We start from the raw sequence: 18,428 nt of genomic DNA, 5'->3' as shown, positions 1-18,428 counted from the left end.
ATTCGAAACAAGTAAAGGGGACAATTGCATACAAATTCACACTAAAAACAGGACAAACTAATAATTTATGCCGTAATATTAAGCAAATACTATTTGGATGGAATATTTGGATTAGAGGCCTACAAATTAATAATTTATTTTACGACCTTTTGTCATCGGGCCTATTCGATTAAGCTCTAAGCAGTCAAAGCCGATATAATTGCTGTTAGTATGTCTTGATTTGCTACAAAATTTTCAATCTTCTTTTTCAATTTCTTGTAGTCTCATATTACATTTTATTTATGGATAAGCTATATGAATAAAATTAATGCAGTGGGATGAGTGTGTGGGTTGTGTGTTTTCTTTAATTTGATGTGAATTTATTATTTTCACTAATTTATTATATTCACTATATGTACATATTTTTACTCGCAACGTATTTTATTGAGTTATGAGATATATGACTTATCAATAAGTTTGTTGACCATGGGCCACTATTAAATGAAACAACCTGTAATTAGTAGAATATTATTATTGATGGGAAACATCAGTTTCCATAATGGCCAAAATAAATCCAATCTTCATGTGCCATTGTTTTGTTGATGTGTCCATCTCTAACAAATTTAATGACCCTACCATCATATACATAAAATTATAAAAATGAAATTAGGATTTTCCAAACAGTCTTCAGCCACACATTAAATTTCCATATTAAATATGTTTGGCGGCAATTAAAATTTAATTTATTTTCTTCGAAAAAATAATTATTATTTTCGCGTATTTCCCCAATGAACTCAATCAGTAAAATTATTGATTCTACTACTATAATTTATGAACACTTTTTGCCATCATGAGCAATGTAGTAGCTAGACTAATTATTTTTCGACTTTTATTTTTTATGAGTTTATCTGAAAAAGCCTATCTATTTTTCCTCAAAAAAAAGCATGCTAAACATCAGACACTTATTCTCTTTGAAAATATAATAGTTTATTATTTCAATAACGTTTTTCTTAAGAAATTGCAATCATAACGTTTTGAATGCCTAGACTAAACCACTGATTTTTGTTTTCTCATGGCATGTTTAAAGTGAATTGTGTAGCCATCAAGATAGGCTTAAAGATATTTCTTAGCGGAAGTTAACTAACTCTTTTTGGGTTAGAAGAATCAGTAAATCATCTGTTTACAAATTAAACTTTTAACGTAAATTGATTAATACTACTAATATAATTGGAAATTTAAACTGTATAGGTCATTTTGTTGATTACCGTGCTCTGTTAATTTTTAGGATTCAGATAAAAATGAAAGTTAAAGGCACATTTATTCAACACTCCATTATTTGGGCAAGATTCATAGAATACGATTGATAATTAGTCGATCTTGACCCTAAAATTGTTTTCAAGGCAACAAATTCAAAGATGTTAGACATTACAAAGGTGGGACCTAAAGTTCGAAATAACGAACTAGAGACGTTAGAATCGAGTCCGAAAATAATAATAATAATAATAATAACAATAATAATAATAATAATAATAATAATAATAATAAAACAATCTGCAACATCATTATCTGAACACTGTCTATGCGGTGGGTTTTGATAAATAGACATTTCCAAAGACAACCGTAATTTGACGCGTCCCATAATTCAACTCGAAAATGACATTAATAGTCAATAGGAATATATGGAATTTTATCATGAAAATGGAAATAAAGTATTTTTCCTATGTCAATCACCATTAAATAAGTAAGTTTGTTCATCCGCCGACAAAATATATAGCCACCTTGCAAAAGATTGAATTCCCATAAACAAAAAAATTTAATATGACATCAATAAAAATAACTAGAAACAAAGAAAAAATCATACTTCCAAAGCATTACATTTTGAGTACTATCTCTAGCAATGAACTTAGCTAAACATAAACAAACAAAAAAAAAAATTAATGTGACCTCAGTAAAAAATTAAAAATAACTAGAAGCCAAGAAAAAATCCCATTCCAAAGCATTACAGTTTACTGTTTGAGTTCTACTATATCTCTAGCAATGAACTTAGCTAAAATTTTCTGGCCCTTGTGGCCGTGGGCTGGCGGTAGAGTCGGTCGAACCACCTGACTCTGCCTAGATTCGAAACACATTGACAACGATACTAATTGGGCTAGAACAATTTGATGGGGCCCTATAAGGTGAGTATTTCTGTAGTAAAAAGAGGATGCTTATATCAAGGCCCAATGAATAAATGGGCTCAGTATATGGATAGAAATAATCAAAATACGCAACATCGGATAGCATAAGAAATGGGCTCAAGGTAAATATCTCTTATTGGGCCCACTTTATTAATGGAAATATCAGTCCCACTTCAGTCCGTTGGCATGGGCCACAAATAAGATAGATAATTGAAAAAAAAACTGGTATATCGTTGGACTGGCTTGGAAATTGGAATCAATTTAAAAAGATTCTATAATATTCATTTCAACCAATCGTCAATTTCTTGCTACAAATATGAGCCGTTTGCTTTGACTCTTGAGCCGAGTTTTAACGGGGAACACTATGTACTCCTGTATACTCCATATTAGTCAATAATTATTTGTATACATTATTTATTTATTTAATGATTATGTATGTTTATAAGGAGCATAAAATATGATAGAGAAACATTAATTTCGGTGTCATATTTGGTGCAGAATGGCAAGATTTGGAAACAGTCAATTTTACTCAAATAACCGAATTTGAAAAGAATTTTTTATTAATAACGTGACAGGACCATCCAGCGCTTCGTAACATCAAAATAGCATTAATGGTCCTTTTATTTTTCAAAGTCGCATGAATTAAATAAGAGGAAAAAAACAACAGCTTACATTAAAATTCATGCAGTGAAAGTATATACCAGTATTCTTTTATGGGGATGGAAGGACAATTAACCCTTACTTGGTCCCACTACACAAATCTTCAAATATTAAATCTAAAATGTTACTACAATGTTTAACAGAACTTGTCCGGAGATTATGCAAAATTAATTTTGTGAAGGCCAAAAACTTATAATCAGAGACTTATCTTGTGCAACATCGTCTCCAAATTATATGCCGAGACATCTTTAGCAAATCGAACAATATTCTTCAAATTCAATACTATTATTCAATACATTGGACATCATGATCTATCCATATTAATCTAGAGAAGTTGACGCAAATCAAACAATATTCATTAAATTCAATATTATTCAATACATCAAATGGAACATCATCTACAGGTAGTAATCTAGAGAAGTTGATGCAAATCAAACAATATTCATTTAATTCAATATTATTAAACACATCAAATGGAACGTCATCTATCAGCAGTAATCGAGAGAAGCTGATGCGAGAACCTTTTCTTTGACAGCTTCCTTAATGTTTTGAAGAGACTTGACTAAATCATCGCAGAGTTGATCAGGATTTGGGATCAATTTTTCATCAGCGCCGATCGAAATTATTATCTTATTACTATAACTTTGGTAATGGATAATGAACGACTGCATATATAATTATTCAGATTAACAAAATATAAATAATCGTCACCATCCCATATAAAGAATGAAATAATTAAATTGTGCAATTAATTAGTTAGTTGATCTTACTTGAGGAAATCCGCAAACAGAAGGCGCAATGTAGCGTAAATGATGTCCAAATAAATTGACCTCCTCAGTGGGACCCATCACATTAGAGAAAGTAAATGTTGTGTTTCGGAAAACAGCCCGAGTCAAACGTGCCGCTGCCTACATGTGGGAACGACTGATTAACTTAGAGCATAAATATACTCTATTATCATAATTTTTTTTCTATTTTAAACCATTCTTTAAAATTAGTCATTATTTTTATGGACAAAAAGAGTATAATATTATTTCGTTTCAATATGCCTTAATATGCCTTAATAAAACAAGAGAGAGTTGTTAAGAGTGTTTGTCCAAAAATATAAGGACATTAATAAATTAAGAAGGGAAGGAGAGAGCAAGCGGAGACCACTCACATATGGTGAAATACCAAGTTATATTGAATCATTTGCCAGTTATTGAATTTTAGTGGTCCATTGAAATGAAATATCCCAACAAAGTAAAATAGTTTATGGAAATTGACAGAAGTAGCATAATGCATTCATATTATGAAGTGATTTGACCTATACTCCCAGCTAGGTCCTCAAAAATATAATTACTCCCTCTATTACTATCTCTATTCCATAGTAATAGAGTCATTTTACTATTTTGGTATGTTTTATAGCAACAGAGTCATTTTTCTTTTACTAAAAATCTACACATTTTCCACGCTCACTTTACTTTTTCATACTTTTTTCTCTCTTCATCTTTCCACCTTTTTAATTTTCCACTTTATTCTCCCTTTACTTAACTCACCTAACACAATTTTTCTTAATCTCCGTGTCAAAAAATAACGTCTTCATTACTATGAAACTGAGGGAGTATAATGGAGTGACATTAGATTTAATAAAAGTGTTAATGATATTGTGAGTGGGGAAAGAATCTTATTGTAATGATAATGTTAATAATGATTATAATTATAATATGAAATATCTAAATATGTATTATAAGAGTCACATACTCGTATGTGATATAACTGATCAATGAGTTCATATAACAAGGATACTATTTTGTCGGTAGTGTCTACTGATGGAAAAATGACCATTTTTCGCTATCAACGTGATAAAAACACTTTGTATATCCCATAAAAATATATGTACTTTTCATTTTCATCATTCCTACAAAAGTATGTCTATTTGATTTTTGGAAAATTATTCCAATTTATTTCCTTATACATAACTTATTTACAACCACTACTAATAACATGGGTCTCACTATTCAATAAGACTGTTAAACTAACTCTATTACTTTACCAAGTTTAGCTTAATTCCCACTCCATATCATTTGCCCATATTTTTACGGAGGAAATTGATTACTACAGTATTTTTTAAGAGACATGGTGAGTAAATATACGTCTTACCTTGGTTCCGAACAACGAGCTAATTAGCTTCATGGTGATGTAGGCGCCTTGGTGAGCGAGTGACAATTTCTTTCTATCCATGGTGGATTTTGCCCTACGGATGTATGTCAATGGGTCATCTTGCAGAGCTATGGTGAATGGAAGAAGAACCATTGCTATTTTGTTGCCCAACATTCCATTCACCTCCTGTTTCTCCAACATCCTTGCCATATCCTATTCAATTTTACAATAAATGATTACTCCCTTAGTTGAGACATTATTATGTCAAAAAAACAATTCCCTCACCTCAATTGTTGGAGATGGCCTGAGATTAAAGATAACAGTTGATCGCATGCCCAGATTTTGTGGTACAGAATTACTGTTCTTCTCCTTGTTTTCTGCCACATTTTCTTTATTTTTCACTGTATTGGAAATGAAGACAAAATCAAAATCCTTGTATTTCAAGGTGTAAATAATACTAATAGTAGTAGTAGAAGTAAAAAATATTCTCACCGTATATTGAGTTGAGATAACGACTGAGGCCTGCCTCTGTGACTCCGAGGACCACATCATTAACGCTCTTCAATAATTTTTCAACAAAATATTAAAACAACAATATTCACATTTCACATACTAATTTACTTCAGAATTTAATCTAGAATTAAAGTACTCCCTCCATCCTTGCTAAGATAGGCATTTTTTCCAGCACAAGAGATTTAATAAAATGATTTTCTTAATCATAAGAGGAAAAATATGATAAAGGAAATAGAGGTACGTAACAAACTTATCATAATAAGACGTCCCAAAAAAATATAAATCACTTAACAAGTAATGAAGGGAGTAGTGTAGGAGTATGAAATTAAATGAGCACACAAACCACGTTCATGGCGTTTTTGATGAACTTAACGTCGTCGAGACTAACGATCCTATGCACGAATCTCTTCCGGGAGAGCCTAACGCCTCGGCCAGCTCTCACCGGAGTCTGCACGTCACTGTGAAACAGCAACGTCGCAACAAACTCCGCCGCATCCACCAAAGTGTAGAACAAAATCAAAATCATCATCCAAAGGAATTTCAGCAGCCCTCTCCCGCCGCCGCCTTCCTGCCGCTTCTTGGACGGCAGCGGAAGCACAGGCAAGGCGGCGGGATCATCGAGCTTCCTGGAGCAGGCGTGCGTGAGCGCAATGAGCGAGACGCCGTCGCCTAAGGAGTGGTGGACCTTCATCAACACCACCGCCTCCGCCTCCGACGTCTTCACGTTCAGAATGTGGAACTCCCACAGCGGCTTCGCTGCCGCGTCCAACGGAATCTCCGACAGCCTCGACGCGTACTCTGACACGAACTCGTCCGGAGATTCCGCGGCCGCGCTCACATCCGGGACGAAGAGGTGTTTGTCGATGTCCACTGCTGTCCGCCTCCACGTGTACCTGCCCCTGCTCGTCACCTTGTTCCGACGGAATTAATTTGGAATTAATAAAAAAAATAATTTTTATTAAAAAATGTAAATTTGAGGGTGAAAATGTTAAGACTGTCTGATTCCCAAAATAGACAATATCATGCCGTCAACAGTCTTATCAGAGAAAGAAATACTAACGAGGATGCTGCAGAAGCGAGGGTGCTTAACCAGAGCTTGTTGCACGCCTTTCTTGAATAAAATGGGATCGATTTTTGTGTAAAATCCCAAGAATATTACTATGCAGACATTGAATTTGGGGGTTTGCATCATTCGCCCCGTCGGGCTCATGGGCTCGTCTTCTTCCTCTTCTTCTTTCTTTCTCGCCATTGATTTTTTGTTGATTGTTGAGATAATTGGTATAGTTCCGGAATTTATTTATAGTACTCCTACTATATAGTAGTAATTGTGATTACAGATAGAAAGTAGGGGTTTTGGTTTATCCATGCAATAAATTTGATCGGTGTTGAAAGCGACCTGATCAAGTAAGGTCTAAAATATTAATGGTGGTATCTCTGCTAGCTCTTATAATGATGTATCTCAGATGTTGATTTTCGTGGTTGGCCTAAATGTGGATAGCTAACTACTTACTTTATAATGATACTTTACATATTCCCTTCATCATTATGACTACTTTTTTGACGCAAGTTGCATGTACTCCCTCTGTCCAAAAAAAAAATACAGTAACAAAATTGTAAATGACACGGATTTTAATGTATATCGCAATTGGTAACGTAAGAGAGAGACTAGTGAAGAAAAATGTGATGGAAATAGTGTTAGTAGATTGCGATGTCCATATTTAAAATGATATGTATCATTAGTATTGATTTAATAAATTTTATATTTAGAATTAGGCTAATTTTAATGGATAGCCCAAAATGATAAAACTTGTCTATTACTTATGGACAAATGAAGTATTTAGTATGTTAGTCAACAAAGTTAATAGAATACCATGTGATTATGCAATATATTAGTTTTATAAGAATAATATTATAATAAAATATGAATAAAATAAATTACATATTAAAATAGATCTATTATATATTGATACAAATGAGATGAGAACAGTAATTTATTTGGTTTCATTAATAGTCCTATTTTCTCATTGTTGTCCAGTCCCATTAGTAGTTCTTTCATTTTTACAATTTTAGAGACGCAGACTTCACATACCATTAATTCACTCAACTCAAATTATATTAAAAAAATTAATTTAGAAAAATAAAGGTAGGACTAACATTCTACTAACATTTTTTCTATTAAAATCAAATGATTTCTTAAAACTTATACAAATAAAAAATGAGACTTCTAATGGAAACTGAAAGTAGCATTAGCTTATTAAAATGAGTAACTTGTTAGTTTCACATTAGCATTTTGTTTTTAAATTATATACGGAAAGAATATAGTATTTGGTTTGAATGATATAGAATTGATAAACTAATTCAGCTTAATCAATTTAATATGTGTTATACAAGTAATATATATTCTCTGGTTCTTTGTTGATAGATTTGCTTCTTTTTTAACATATAAATTAAGAATATATTAAATGTGTTAAATGGAGAGACAGTGGAGTAAAAAATATGAACAGAGAATTAATTTTACAAACTAGATATGAGTTAATTATTTTGAAACTTTTTTTTAAAAAATGACTAAGTAACAAAGAACGAGAGAAATGGAGTGCATCTTTAATTAGTGTGAGCATTTTATCTCTTATAATAATAACAAATCTTTCCGATTATAACCTTATGAAATTAATTATTCGTATTTGATCTTCCATGTTTAATGTTTTGTAAATAGATATAGGGAGTATGAAATATTGGCATGATAAATTTGAAAATAAAACTGAGAATATGATCCATCTGTCAAAGGCAGAGCTAATAATACAGCCAAACATTTATTGGTATAGTTATTGATTGAGTGTGCATTGTTATTTTCAATTGGCAGCACGTACACAGCCATTTCTCAATCAACAATCAACTAGTAAATAGTAGTAGTATATATAAATATGGGAATTTGACCAAAATAACTTCATTTCCAATTAATTTGAATTTTGACTGATTTAAGTATAACAATATCTTGCTCAATTCCAATTCCGACTATGTATTTTTCAATCGAACTATTTTCAGATGATGTTAATTTTTAAATTTACACTGCTCATTGTTATACGATCTCGTTTCAACTCACTTTTTTCAAGAAGATTAATAATACTTCATGGTTTAACCAGTAGTCATTATTATCTCCAACCTTTGGTCTATTAAATGAAGTGAGAGCCGTCTCAGCAGACAACAATATTGCTTTTAATCTCCCTTTGTCTACTGTAGTACTATAACACGCATTAAAAAAAATTACTACCTCTTTAGAATATAAAATTTGAAATATGTTACTAGCATTTGAAATTTTTTTAAAGTAACCACAATAAAAAAGACTATCCCTAAATTTATGATAAATTATTATAATCTTTTGCTTTGTAAGGACTTTTGTATTTATGTTCTCTGATTTTGGTTGAGATATCAACAATAAGAATATTTTATAAAGCATTGGTGGTATAATAGTTAGACACGCAAATTAGTGTCTTTAATAGTATTAAAAAGCATCCTTAGCCGTTTTTTTTTTGTTGTAGTGACGTGTTTGGATCTTAAATGTAGGTTACTTCTATGTTTATTGATTTATTTTCTACTATTACTCATTCGTTCACGAAAAATAGTGTAATTTTTGGACAGCATAAATTTTAATGAGAATTGGTAAAGTAAGAAACATGAAAGAAAAAATAGATAAAGTAAGAGAGTAATAGGGAAAAAGTAAAAGAGAATGAAAAATATGAGTAAAGTATAAAATCAAGGTTCCATTTTAAAATGAGAGAAATATTTGTAGATATTAAAAAATGATAATTAAATTGAGAATATTTTTAATGAGCAAGGGAGCATATGTTTTATAACTTCTATTTCTATAATTTTTGAAGAAAATGAATGGTGTCGATTATAACTGAAGAGCCATGCAACTGTGCCATGTATACACAACATAGGCCATAATAAATTATCAACTACTCCATTCATTTCTCCTAACTAATTGTAGTTAATAGGCTAAAAAGTAATGAAAATATTAGTTTTACATGTGGATGTCAGAGTCGAAAACTTGAAAACATAATCATACTATTAATTTGTTTCAAATTTCAAACCCTTAGTTAAGGTAGTACGTAATTTTAATTACAGTATTTGTACGTAATTTTGAAAATTAATCTATTTTTTTAGGAATCTATTTATGAAATGTAGACTTATATAATGATCCTTTATTAATTCATTTAGTAAATCCCAACTAACTTTTAATTAAGTTTTTGTTATACCAAACTTTTCCGACACCCCCAGTGGATTAATGAGTTCGGCATCGGTTTGCTTGATTAGTAGATGTAACGTTTATAATGTTTAAAAAAAAAAAAAAAACTTTCTATATATTGTACGACAAGGGTTAAGTTGCACAAAACCTAACATTAGAGAACCATTTTTTCAGTCCTAAATTTTGGACTTTTGCTATTTAAGTATTTAACAATATTTTTTCCATTCTACTACATTTACAAAAATTAATCTCTTTCTATTTTTGGTGAATTTCTTTCTACAATAATATAGACTCATTTTTAGTAACAATATTGCAATCCATTTGAAGTTAAAATTGCTGTCGTAATTAACCAAATTGTGTGGACTGGGGTCCATTGGGCCTTAATTTGGTTAGATTGAGTTTATCGACAATTGGGCTTTTAAAAGTAACTCCGTGATACAATTTTTTCAATTAAGATCATTATATTCTCGATCCTAATTTTTACAGCATACACCTCTAATTAAAATATCAATATATCATTATTTATGGATAATATATTTCCCCTACAGGCTACAGCTAAATGAATAAACCATTTGTCCCAGAGAGGTAAGTCAGGTAACGATACCGATTAACATTTAAAAAATGGATGAAAGATTTAATACATATGCATTGCAACACTGACACATGCATGGTTTTATATTTTTTTGATTAAGATCAACTTGTTCCGAGATAATGCAAGATTAATTTTGTAAATGCCAAGACTTAATCAAATCATCGCGCATAGTTGATCAGGGTAATTTGGACATCAGCGCCGATTATTCAAATTCTTTAAATATAGTTAATCGCCATCATCAATAAGTGGATATTAATATCTCAACTCCACGTACTATATAAATGGAAATTTGTATTTCATCTTCCCCGTATTGTTGTATATAGATATAGCATTGAGAATATGAGGCAGAGCTAATAATACAGCCATTTATTTATTGGTAGTTATTAAGTGTGCATTGTTTTGTTTACAGTTTGCAGCACAGAGATTTGTCAATCAACTATATACAAATATGGGTATCTGACAAAAATAAGTTGATTTCAATTGAGTTTCAATTTTGTCTGATTTAAAAGGGAACAACCTGTTAAGGGACAATATTTCCCTTAACAAGTTTCCGGCGTCGCAAAGGCGATCGACGGAGGAATAAACGGTGGTCTCGGGATCCGTCGATCAAACCAAGAACAAGATAAAATTAAAATAAAAGCCTTAAAATAAAATTAAGATGATTTGATATTCCTTGAATGATTGAAATGAATAACATTGTCCCCTATTTATAAGGCTAAATACCCTAACTTAAGGAATAAGAAAATAATCCTAATAAATATGAAAAGATATGGAAAATTAATAACTAACTAAATAATACTATATGGAGATAATTCTAGGGATATGCTCGTATCACAACCTCTTGCTCAACTCATTCGACAATATATTTTTCAATCAAACTATTTCCAGATAATCTTAACTTTAAATTTTACACGATTAATTTATTTGTTCGTTGTTATATTATCTTGTTTCAACTCACGTTTTATAAGAAGATTAGTATGTTATTATTTAACCTGTGATCATGGTGATTATCTTGAATAATATTTAAATTTATTGGTGATTATCTTGAATAATATTTAAATTTATTGGTTTGTTGTTTATTACTCTCTCCATCCTATTGAAGATGACTCACTTTTAATTTTGATTTGTCCCAACTAAGATGACTCATTACTAACGTTGGAAACACCTTTTATCTTCAATTTATTCCCTCTCTCTTACTTTACTCTCTCCACTAACACACACTAATTTTGTAAATGCCAAGACTCATAATTAAAGACTAATTAATCTTGAATGACATTGTCTCCAAATTAAGTACGACCAATGTTTATCAACCTCAACAATATTCATTAAATTAAATACAATATTATTAAACACATCAAATGGAAAGTCATCTATCAGCAGTAATCGAGAGAAGCTGACGCGAGAACCTTTTCTTTGACAGCTTCCTTAATGTTTTGAAGAGATCAGACCAAATCATCGCATAGTTGATCAGGATTTGCGATCAACTTTTCATCAGCGCCGATAGAAATTATTATTTTATCATTGTAGCTTAGGTAATGGATAATCAACGACTGCATGTAATTATTCGAATTCAAAAAAAATATAGTTGATCGTCACCATCCCATATAAAGAATGAAATAATTAAATTGTGCAATTAATTAGTTAGTTGATCTTACTTGAGGAAATCCGCAAACAGAAGGCGCAATGTAGCGTAAATGATGTCCAAATAAATTGACCTCCTCAGTGGGACCCATCACATTAGAGAAAGTAAATGTTGTGTTTCGGAAAACAGCCCGAGTCAAACGCGCTGCTGCCTGCGCATGCGAATTATTTTGGAGCATAAACAAATGAGAATATTGTTTTTGTGTATTACTATCTTCATCCACAAAATTTGTCCCACTTTGATCCAGTACGGGTTTTTAAGAAATGTAACAGAAAGTGAGTTGAAAAAGTTAGTGGATTGTGGATCCTACTTTTATATATTAATTTTATAATAAAATGTGAGTAGGAATGAATTAGTAGAATATGAGATCCACTACCAAAAATGGTAAAAGTGAAATGCGACAAATTTTAGGAGACGGACGAAAATGGAAAAATAGGACAAATTTTGATGAACGGATGTAGTAATTTGTCCAAAAAATATAAAAAGGACATTAATAGAGTTAATTGTAGCGTAGTTTAATGCATTCTTATAATGCAGTGTTCACAATCACCAATACTCCCTACGCTTCAAAATAATAACTCCTATTTAATACAGTAGGAGTATTCATTTGAATAAAAGTGGTAGATGTATTGATTATTTTGAATGGAGAAAGAGTTTTAGTGTACTTTACTAATAATGATATTTACATTATGAAATAGTATTTACATTTATATTATGAGCGGTGGCGGGTCATACAATCATACTATTTAATGTATAGACGATCAATAAATTCTTTTCTTTTTTTTTGGAAGAAAATCAATAAATTCTTATTACGAGGAGGATGCTATGATGTCGGCACTCGGCAGTGTCCACAGATGGAAAATTTTTAGATATTTTTTTTAAGACACGGAGTGAGTATATATATATATTTACCTTGATTCCGAAGAAAGAGCTAGTTAATTTCATGGTAATGCAGGCGCATTGGTGAGCAAGTGATAGTTTCTTTCGATCCATGGTGGATTTAGCTCTACGAATGTATGTTAATGGATCATCTTGCAAAGCAATACTGAATGGAAGAAGAACTATTGCTATTACGTTGCCCCACATCCCATTCAACTCCTCTTTCTCCAGCATCTCAGCCAAATCCTTTTCAATTTTTCATACTTATAAATTCATTAATTCTCTCTTTTTATACTATGTCAAAAACAATAATTGAAATCCCTTAATTACCTCAATTGTTGGAGATGGTCTGAGGTTAAACACCACAGTTGATCGAATACTTACATTTTTCGGTAGATTGTTTTCTCCCCCTTTTTCTCCATTCTTCACTGGAAATAAATATACATAAAATCAAAATCAAATTACCAAGATGTAAATAATACTTATAAAAAATATTCTCACCGTATAATGAGTTGTGATAACGACTGAGGCCGGCCTCCGTTACTCCGAGGGCCACATCATTAACGCTCTTCCATAATTTGTCGACAACAAAATGTTAAAACAACAATGTACAACATTCACACATAAACTTTTAGGTGTTCGGTTTGCAAGATTGTATCCGGATTAAATTTATACTGTGTTTGGTTCATGAGATTCAACCTCACAACTCAATCCTAGATGGATAATTAATTAGTCTAGCTACCCTATGATTAAAATAATCTCACAACTCAATCTTAAATTATATTTTAGGAGTATTATTTTATCTTGGAAACTGAACATCACCTAAGAATTGAATCAAGAATAATTAAAAATTAATTGATCACACATACCACGTTCATGGCGTTCTTGACAAACTTGACATCTTCAAGACTAGCGATCCTATGCGCAAATCTCTTCCGGCTGAGCCTAACGCCGCGCCCGGCTCCCACCGGAGTCTTCACGTCTCTGAGAAACAGCAACGTCGCAACAAACGCCGCCACATCCACCAACGTATAAAAGAAAATCAAAACAACCATCCAAAGGAGCTTCAGCAGCCCTCTCCCGCCGCTGCCGCCTTCCCGGCGCTTCTTGGACGGCAGCGGAAGCACCGGCAAGGAGGCGGGATCGTCGAGCTTCCTGGAGCAGGCGTGGGTGAGCGCAACGAGGGAGACGCCGTCGCCTAAGGAGTGGTGGATCTTCATCACCACCACCGCCTCCGCGTCCGACGTCTTCACGTTCAGCACGTGGAACTCCCACAGCGGCTTCGCCACCCCGTCCATCGGAATCACAGATAGCCTCGAGGCGTACTCCGCCACGAACTCGTCCGGAGATTCTGCAGCCGCGGTCACGTCCGGGACAAAGATGTGGCGGTCGAGGTCCACCGCGGTCCGCCTCCAACGGAAACTGGCCCCGCTCGCCACCTTGTTCGGACGGAATTGATTTGGAATTATTAATAAAAATGGGTTAATTTTTGAAAAAAAAATATAAAAAATTTGAGTAAAAAGAAATAATACTAACGAGGATGCTGGAGAAACGAGGGTGCTTGAGGAGAGTTTGGTGGATGCATTTCTTGAATAAAATGGGATCGATTTTGGAGTAATAACCCATGAATAATATTATGAAGATATTGAATTTGGGGGCTAGCATCATTCGACCGGTGGGACTCATCGGCTCCTCTTCTTCTTTTTTCTCCTTTTCTTCTTTCATTATCGCCATTGATTTCATTTTGGAGTTTTTCATTGGTATAATTTCGAAATTTAAATAGCGTCCTCGACTACTATTGAAATTTTATTTAGTAGTAGTACTAATAATTATGCTTGCTGAGAAAGTAGGTTTTGGTTCATCCATGCAAATGAAATTGGTCAGTCTTGATTTGTAACTGACATGATAAAGGAGAAGTATATCTGTTAGGTCTTTTCACAAACATATTCTGGTTCTGTACTCATTTTTGGTGAATTTCTTCCTACAATAATATAGACTCATTTTCAGTAACAATAGAAGTGATGAATTGCTAACTCATCATTTAATTGTTAATTACAACTAATTTAAGGCTATAAGATTTTAAAAAACGTGTAGTCTACAATTTGTCACGTGTAATTTTTGTTTTTATTAATTAAATCGAAAAAGATAAGTGGTGATAAACAACCAAATTTTATACAACCAAAATAAGGTTATATTAATAATTTGATGTATTAATTATATATTAAAATAATAAATGTAGTAAGTGGACAAGTTAAAAAGACTTATTAGCCTTTAACCTCATTTTTTATTTTTATATTTGCATTTTCTTTTTATTATTTTAAAATTTTAAATTAAAGTATGCACTAATTACATTTATGGTTCCAAAAAATTAAAAAAATATACACAAATCATAAATATATGACCACAATATTATGCACTTTGCATATACTATATATGCATCCATATATTTTAATTAAATGCATAAATAAACCTATTTTTCCCAAATAAACTAGTTTTTGGTTGTATAAAATTTGGTCACATAGATTTGTTGTAAAAAAAATTCCAAATCAGGATTTTGGATGAAAATGTCAATATAGTGTTCCGAAAATATCAACACAATACTTTGAGAATGTCAACACAATGCTTAAAGAATGTTAACCCATTGCTTATATTGACATTCTACATGTATTTATATTGACATATTTTATATAGTATGTTGACATTTCTGTTGTACGAAAAAATTAAAAAATTTTAATTTTTTTTTCAAATTTTGACGTCGAAACATATGCATGTAGGATATCGTTGGATATATGTTACTATATGAAATTAAAGTTTTGGGATTTCTTTTAAAATTAGTTATAACTAACTTTGTAGTTAATTGACATTAATACCCCTATTGGTATTTTTTGGAATTAATTTTATAGCGTTATTGACGTTTTTTGTTGATCGTATTGACATTTCAGGGTTGATGATCTAGGCTTTTAACTTGAATATCTAATAACTATTATTTAATTGTAGTTAGCAATTAAATACTCCCTCCGTCCCCCATTAGCAGTCACAGTTTGACCGGACACGAGTTTTAAGGAAGTGTTTGAATGTGTAATAAATGGAGTTAGGTAGTGGAATGTGCGACCTCTTTGACTTTTGTGTGTAATAAATTTGTTAGACCCATTCAATTTGAAAATAAATTTCATGGTGTTGTGATTAAATAAATTTGAGTACATTTGAGTAATTAAACTTGTTAGCAAAATTGAATGAAAAAAAAAATTACACTGCCAACACAATTGAAGATTAAAGCTGCCATTTATATTCCAAAAAATAAGGAGGGAAGGCCTCCAATTCCATTTTCCCTCCTTGTAAAAACAAGGAGGGAAAATTTACAATGAATTTCAAAAGCCAACTACTCCCTATAAGTACATTCATTTCTACTCCATTCACTTCCACCAACCAAAATAAAAAAAGGGAAACATTAAACTGAAATACCCTCAGAAAATCTTCATCACTGGGCATATGGAGCAGGAGGTGGTCCGAGAGGTGGACCATGAGCAGGAGCAGCAGGAGCAAGGGCAGGGTGGAAGGCAGCGGGTGTCATTAGCAGTGAACAACCAAGAAAAAAACCTCATTGCACAGTTTCTTCTACAGCAAAGTCAAGCTGGAGTGCTGCCAAAAGGTTCATTTACAGAGGCAGCCAAAAGATTCAACATCAATAGAAGGACAACCATGAGAATTTGGAAGATCAGCAAGGAGCAGATGGACAGAGGTGAACCTGTTATGATGAAAGGCAAAGCAACAGGTTATCACCACAAAGATAAACTCATGTTGGATGAAGAGAAGTATAGAAATCTGTCCATGCTTGAGAGATCAACAATAAGGAAGGTTGCTTCTAAGATGGAAGTAAGCAAGACATCAATTGGTAGATTTATTAAGAATAATCAGCCGAAACCTAATACAAATGCTGTCAAGCCTACACTCACTGAAGCCAACAAAATTGCAAGGATGAAATGGTGTCTTGCTCATATTCAGCCAACATTGGCTGAAGGTAAACTTCTTTACCATTCATTGCACAACATTGTTCATATTGATGAGAAATGGTTCTACATGACCAAGACAACAGACAGATACTACCTTTTGCCGGATGAGGATGAGCCTTATAGGTCCTGTAAGTCCAAGAGATTCATCACTAAAGTGATGTTCATGGCTGCTGTGTGTAGGCCATTTATTGGCAATGATGGGGAAATCATATTTGATGGTAAAATAGGATTATTCCCATTCACATAGCAAGTACCGGCCAAAAGAAGTTTAAAGAACAGGCCAAAAGGGACCATGGAGACAAAGCCAGTTCAATCAGTGAACAAGGAAGTCATGACAGCATGTCTCATAAACTAGGTATGCCATATTTTTATGTCATTAAAGCTATCAGACATTTTTTTTTTGTCATCAATTAGTCATATACACACATCATTCACAGATTGTACCAACAATCAAGGCCAAATGGCCAGCCAATGCAAGCAAGATCATTTACATCCAGCAAGATAATGTCAAACCTCACCTAAGAGCTGCTGACCAACAGTTTGAGGAGATTACTGGTATTGATGGGTTTGAATTTCATCTAATTAGCTAACCTGCCAACTCCCCAGACACAAATGTATTAGACCTTGGGTAATTTAGGGTAATACAATCACTTCAAGATGACAAAATAGCCACCAATGTAGATGAGTTGATGAGGAATGTGTTTACCTCATTTGAAGAACTCTCACCACAAACTCTTAATAGAGTATCACATTGCAAAGCTGCTTCACAGCAATATTAGAAGTGCATGGTCACAATAACTACAAGATCCCTCACCTAAACAAGGACAGAATGCACAAAATAGGGGGGCTACCTCTTTAACTTCATGTTCAAGGGGGTTTGGTGAGAGAGAGTTTGGAGTACCTACAGCTGCCTGAGAACAATACTGGAGACACATATGACATATGGCCTCTTAACAATGCTTTAGGGTACTAGACATTATATTAGGAGATGGAGTTTACAGTATAAGCACCAACATATGTTTGTGTTTAAGATGTAAACTCTTTTTTTGTGCATAGGATGCATTTTTTGTTATTGCCATCAGAAAAGCTTCATCATATGGCATCAGCCTCCAAACCCTTCACAGGGGGTGGCTTAGTAAGCTAACTAGGATGCATTTTGTATAAATATTATCATTGTACATCCTACTTTGTAATCAGTGAATAGTTTTTGTATTATCACATGAAATCAGCCTCCAATCCCTTTAAGGGGATGGCTTTTTTTTTGTATTTCCCACAACAAAGCTTCATCGCATGACATATGGACAACAACACAAGGCATAGGGGCAACACATAACATTTTCCAAAATTCAGAAGCCTCCAATCCATAAAAAGGGGTGGCTTTGAATCAGAAATAAACTCACATAAACATTCATCATCACATTGGCATTGCCTCAATATCACATAAACATCACAAGTAGGTTGCATTTTCCAAAATTTAGAAGCCTCCAATCCATAAAAAGGGGTGGCTTTGAATCAGAAATAAACTCACATAAACATTCATCATCACATTCATCATCAATTAGCACTGTCTCACTATCACATAAACATG

The 18,428-nt window shown here is 32.8% G+C and overlaps 3 protein-coding genes across 3 annotated transcripts; 1 reads left to right on the top strand and 2 right to left on the bottom strand.

The window, feature by feature from the left end:
• Window positions 1-3,150: 3,150 nt before the first annotated feature.
• LOC125216592 (wax ester synthase/diacylglycerol acyltransferase 11-like) lies at window positions 3,151-6,757 on the bottom strand. Its single transcript, XM_048118346.1, has 7 exons — window positions 6,532-6,757; window positions 5,815-6,381; window positions 5,451-5,517; window positions 5,244-5,359; window positions 4,959-5,171; window positions 3,587-3,724; window positions 3,151-3,481 (listed from the first exon to the last, which is right to left on the bottom strand). Exons 1-7 carry the CDS (start codon window positions 6,718-6,720, stop codon window positions 3,305-3,307), a joined length of 1,467 nt encoding a protein of 488 aa, XP_047974303.1. The 5' UTR covers window positions 6,721-6,757; the 3' UTR covers window positions 3,151-3,304.
• Window positions 6,758-11,568: 4,811 nt separating this feature from the next.
• Window positions 11,569-14,564, bottom strand: LOC125215908 (medium-chain-alcohol O-fatty-acyltransferase-like). The gene is made up of 7 exons (XM_048117490.2): window positions 14,367-14,564; window positions 13,700-14,269; window positions 13,332-13,398; window positions 13,161-13,258; window positions 12,864-13,076; window positions 11,965-12,102; window positions 11,569-11,859 (listed from the first exon to the last, which is right to left on the bottom strand). Exons 1-7 carry the CDS (start codon window positions 14,562-14,564, stop codon window positions 11,752-11,754), a joined length of 1,392 nt encoding a protein of 463 aa, XP_047973447.2. The 3' UTR covers window positions 11,569-11,751.
• A 1,755-nt stretch (window positions 14,565-16,319) lies between these two features.
• LOC148930040 (uncharacterized) lies at window positions 16,320-17,087 on the top strand. Its single transcript, XM_089066351.1, has one exon. The coding sequence runs from the start codon at window positions 16,320-16,322 to the stop codon at window positions 17,085-17,087; it is 768 nt and encodes a 255-aa protein (XP_088922477.1).
• Window positions 17,088-18,428: the final 1,341 nt, after the last annotated feature.

This window comes from Salvia hispanica, chromosome 3, assembly GCF_029641045.1.
Source record: "Salvia hispanica isolate PSC_SH4W2 chromosome 3, Shi_PSC_v1, whole genome shotgun sequence".
Classification (NCBI taxonomy): Eukaryota; Viridiplantae; Streptophyta; class Magnoliopsida; order Lamiales; family Lamiaceae; genus Salvia; species Salvia hispanica.
Note: the sequence above shows the minus strand (reverse complement) of the source record. Positions and strands in the feature narration are given on the sequence as shown.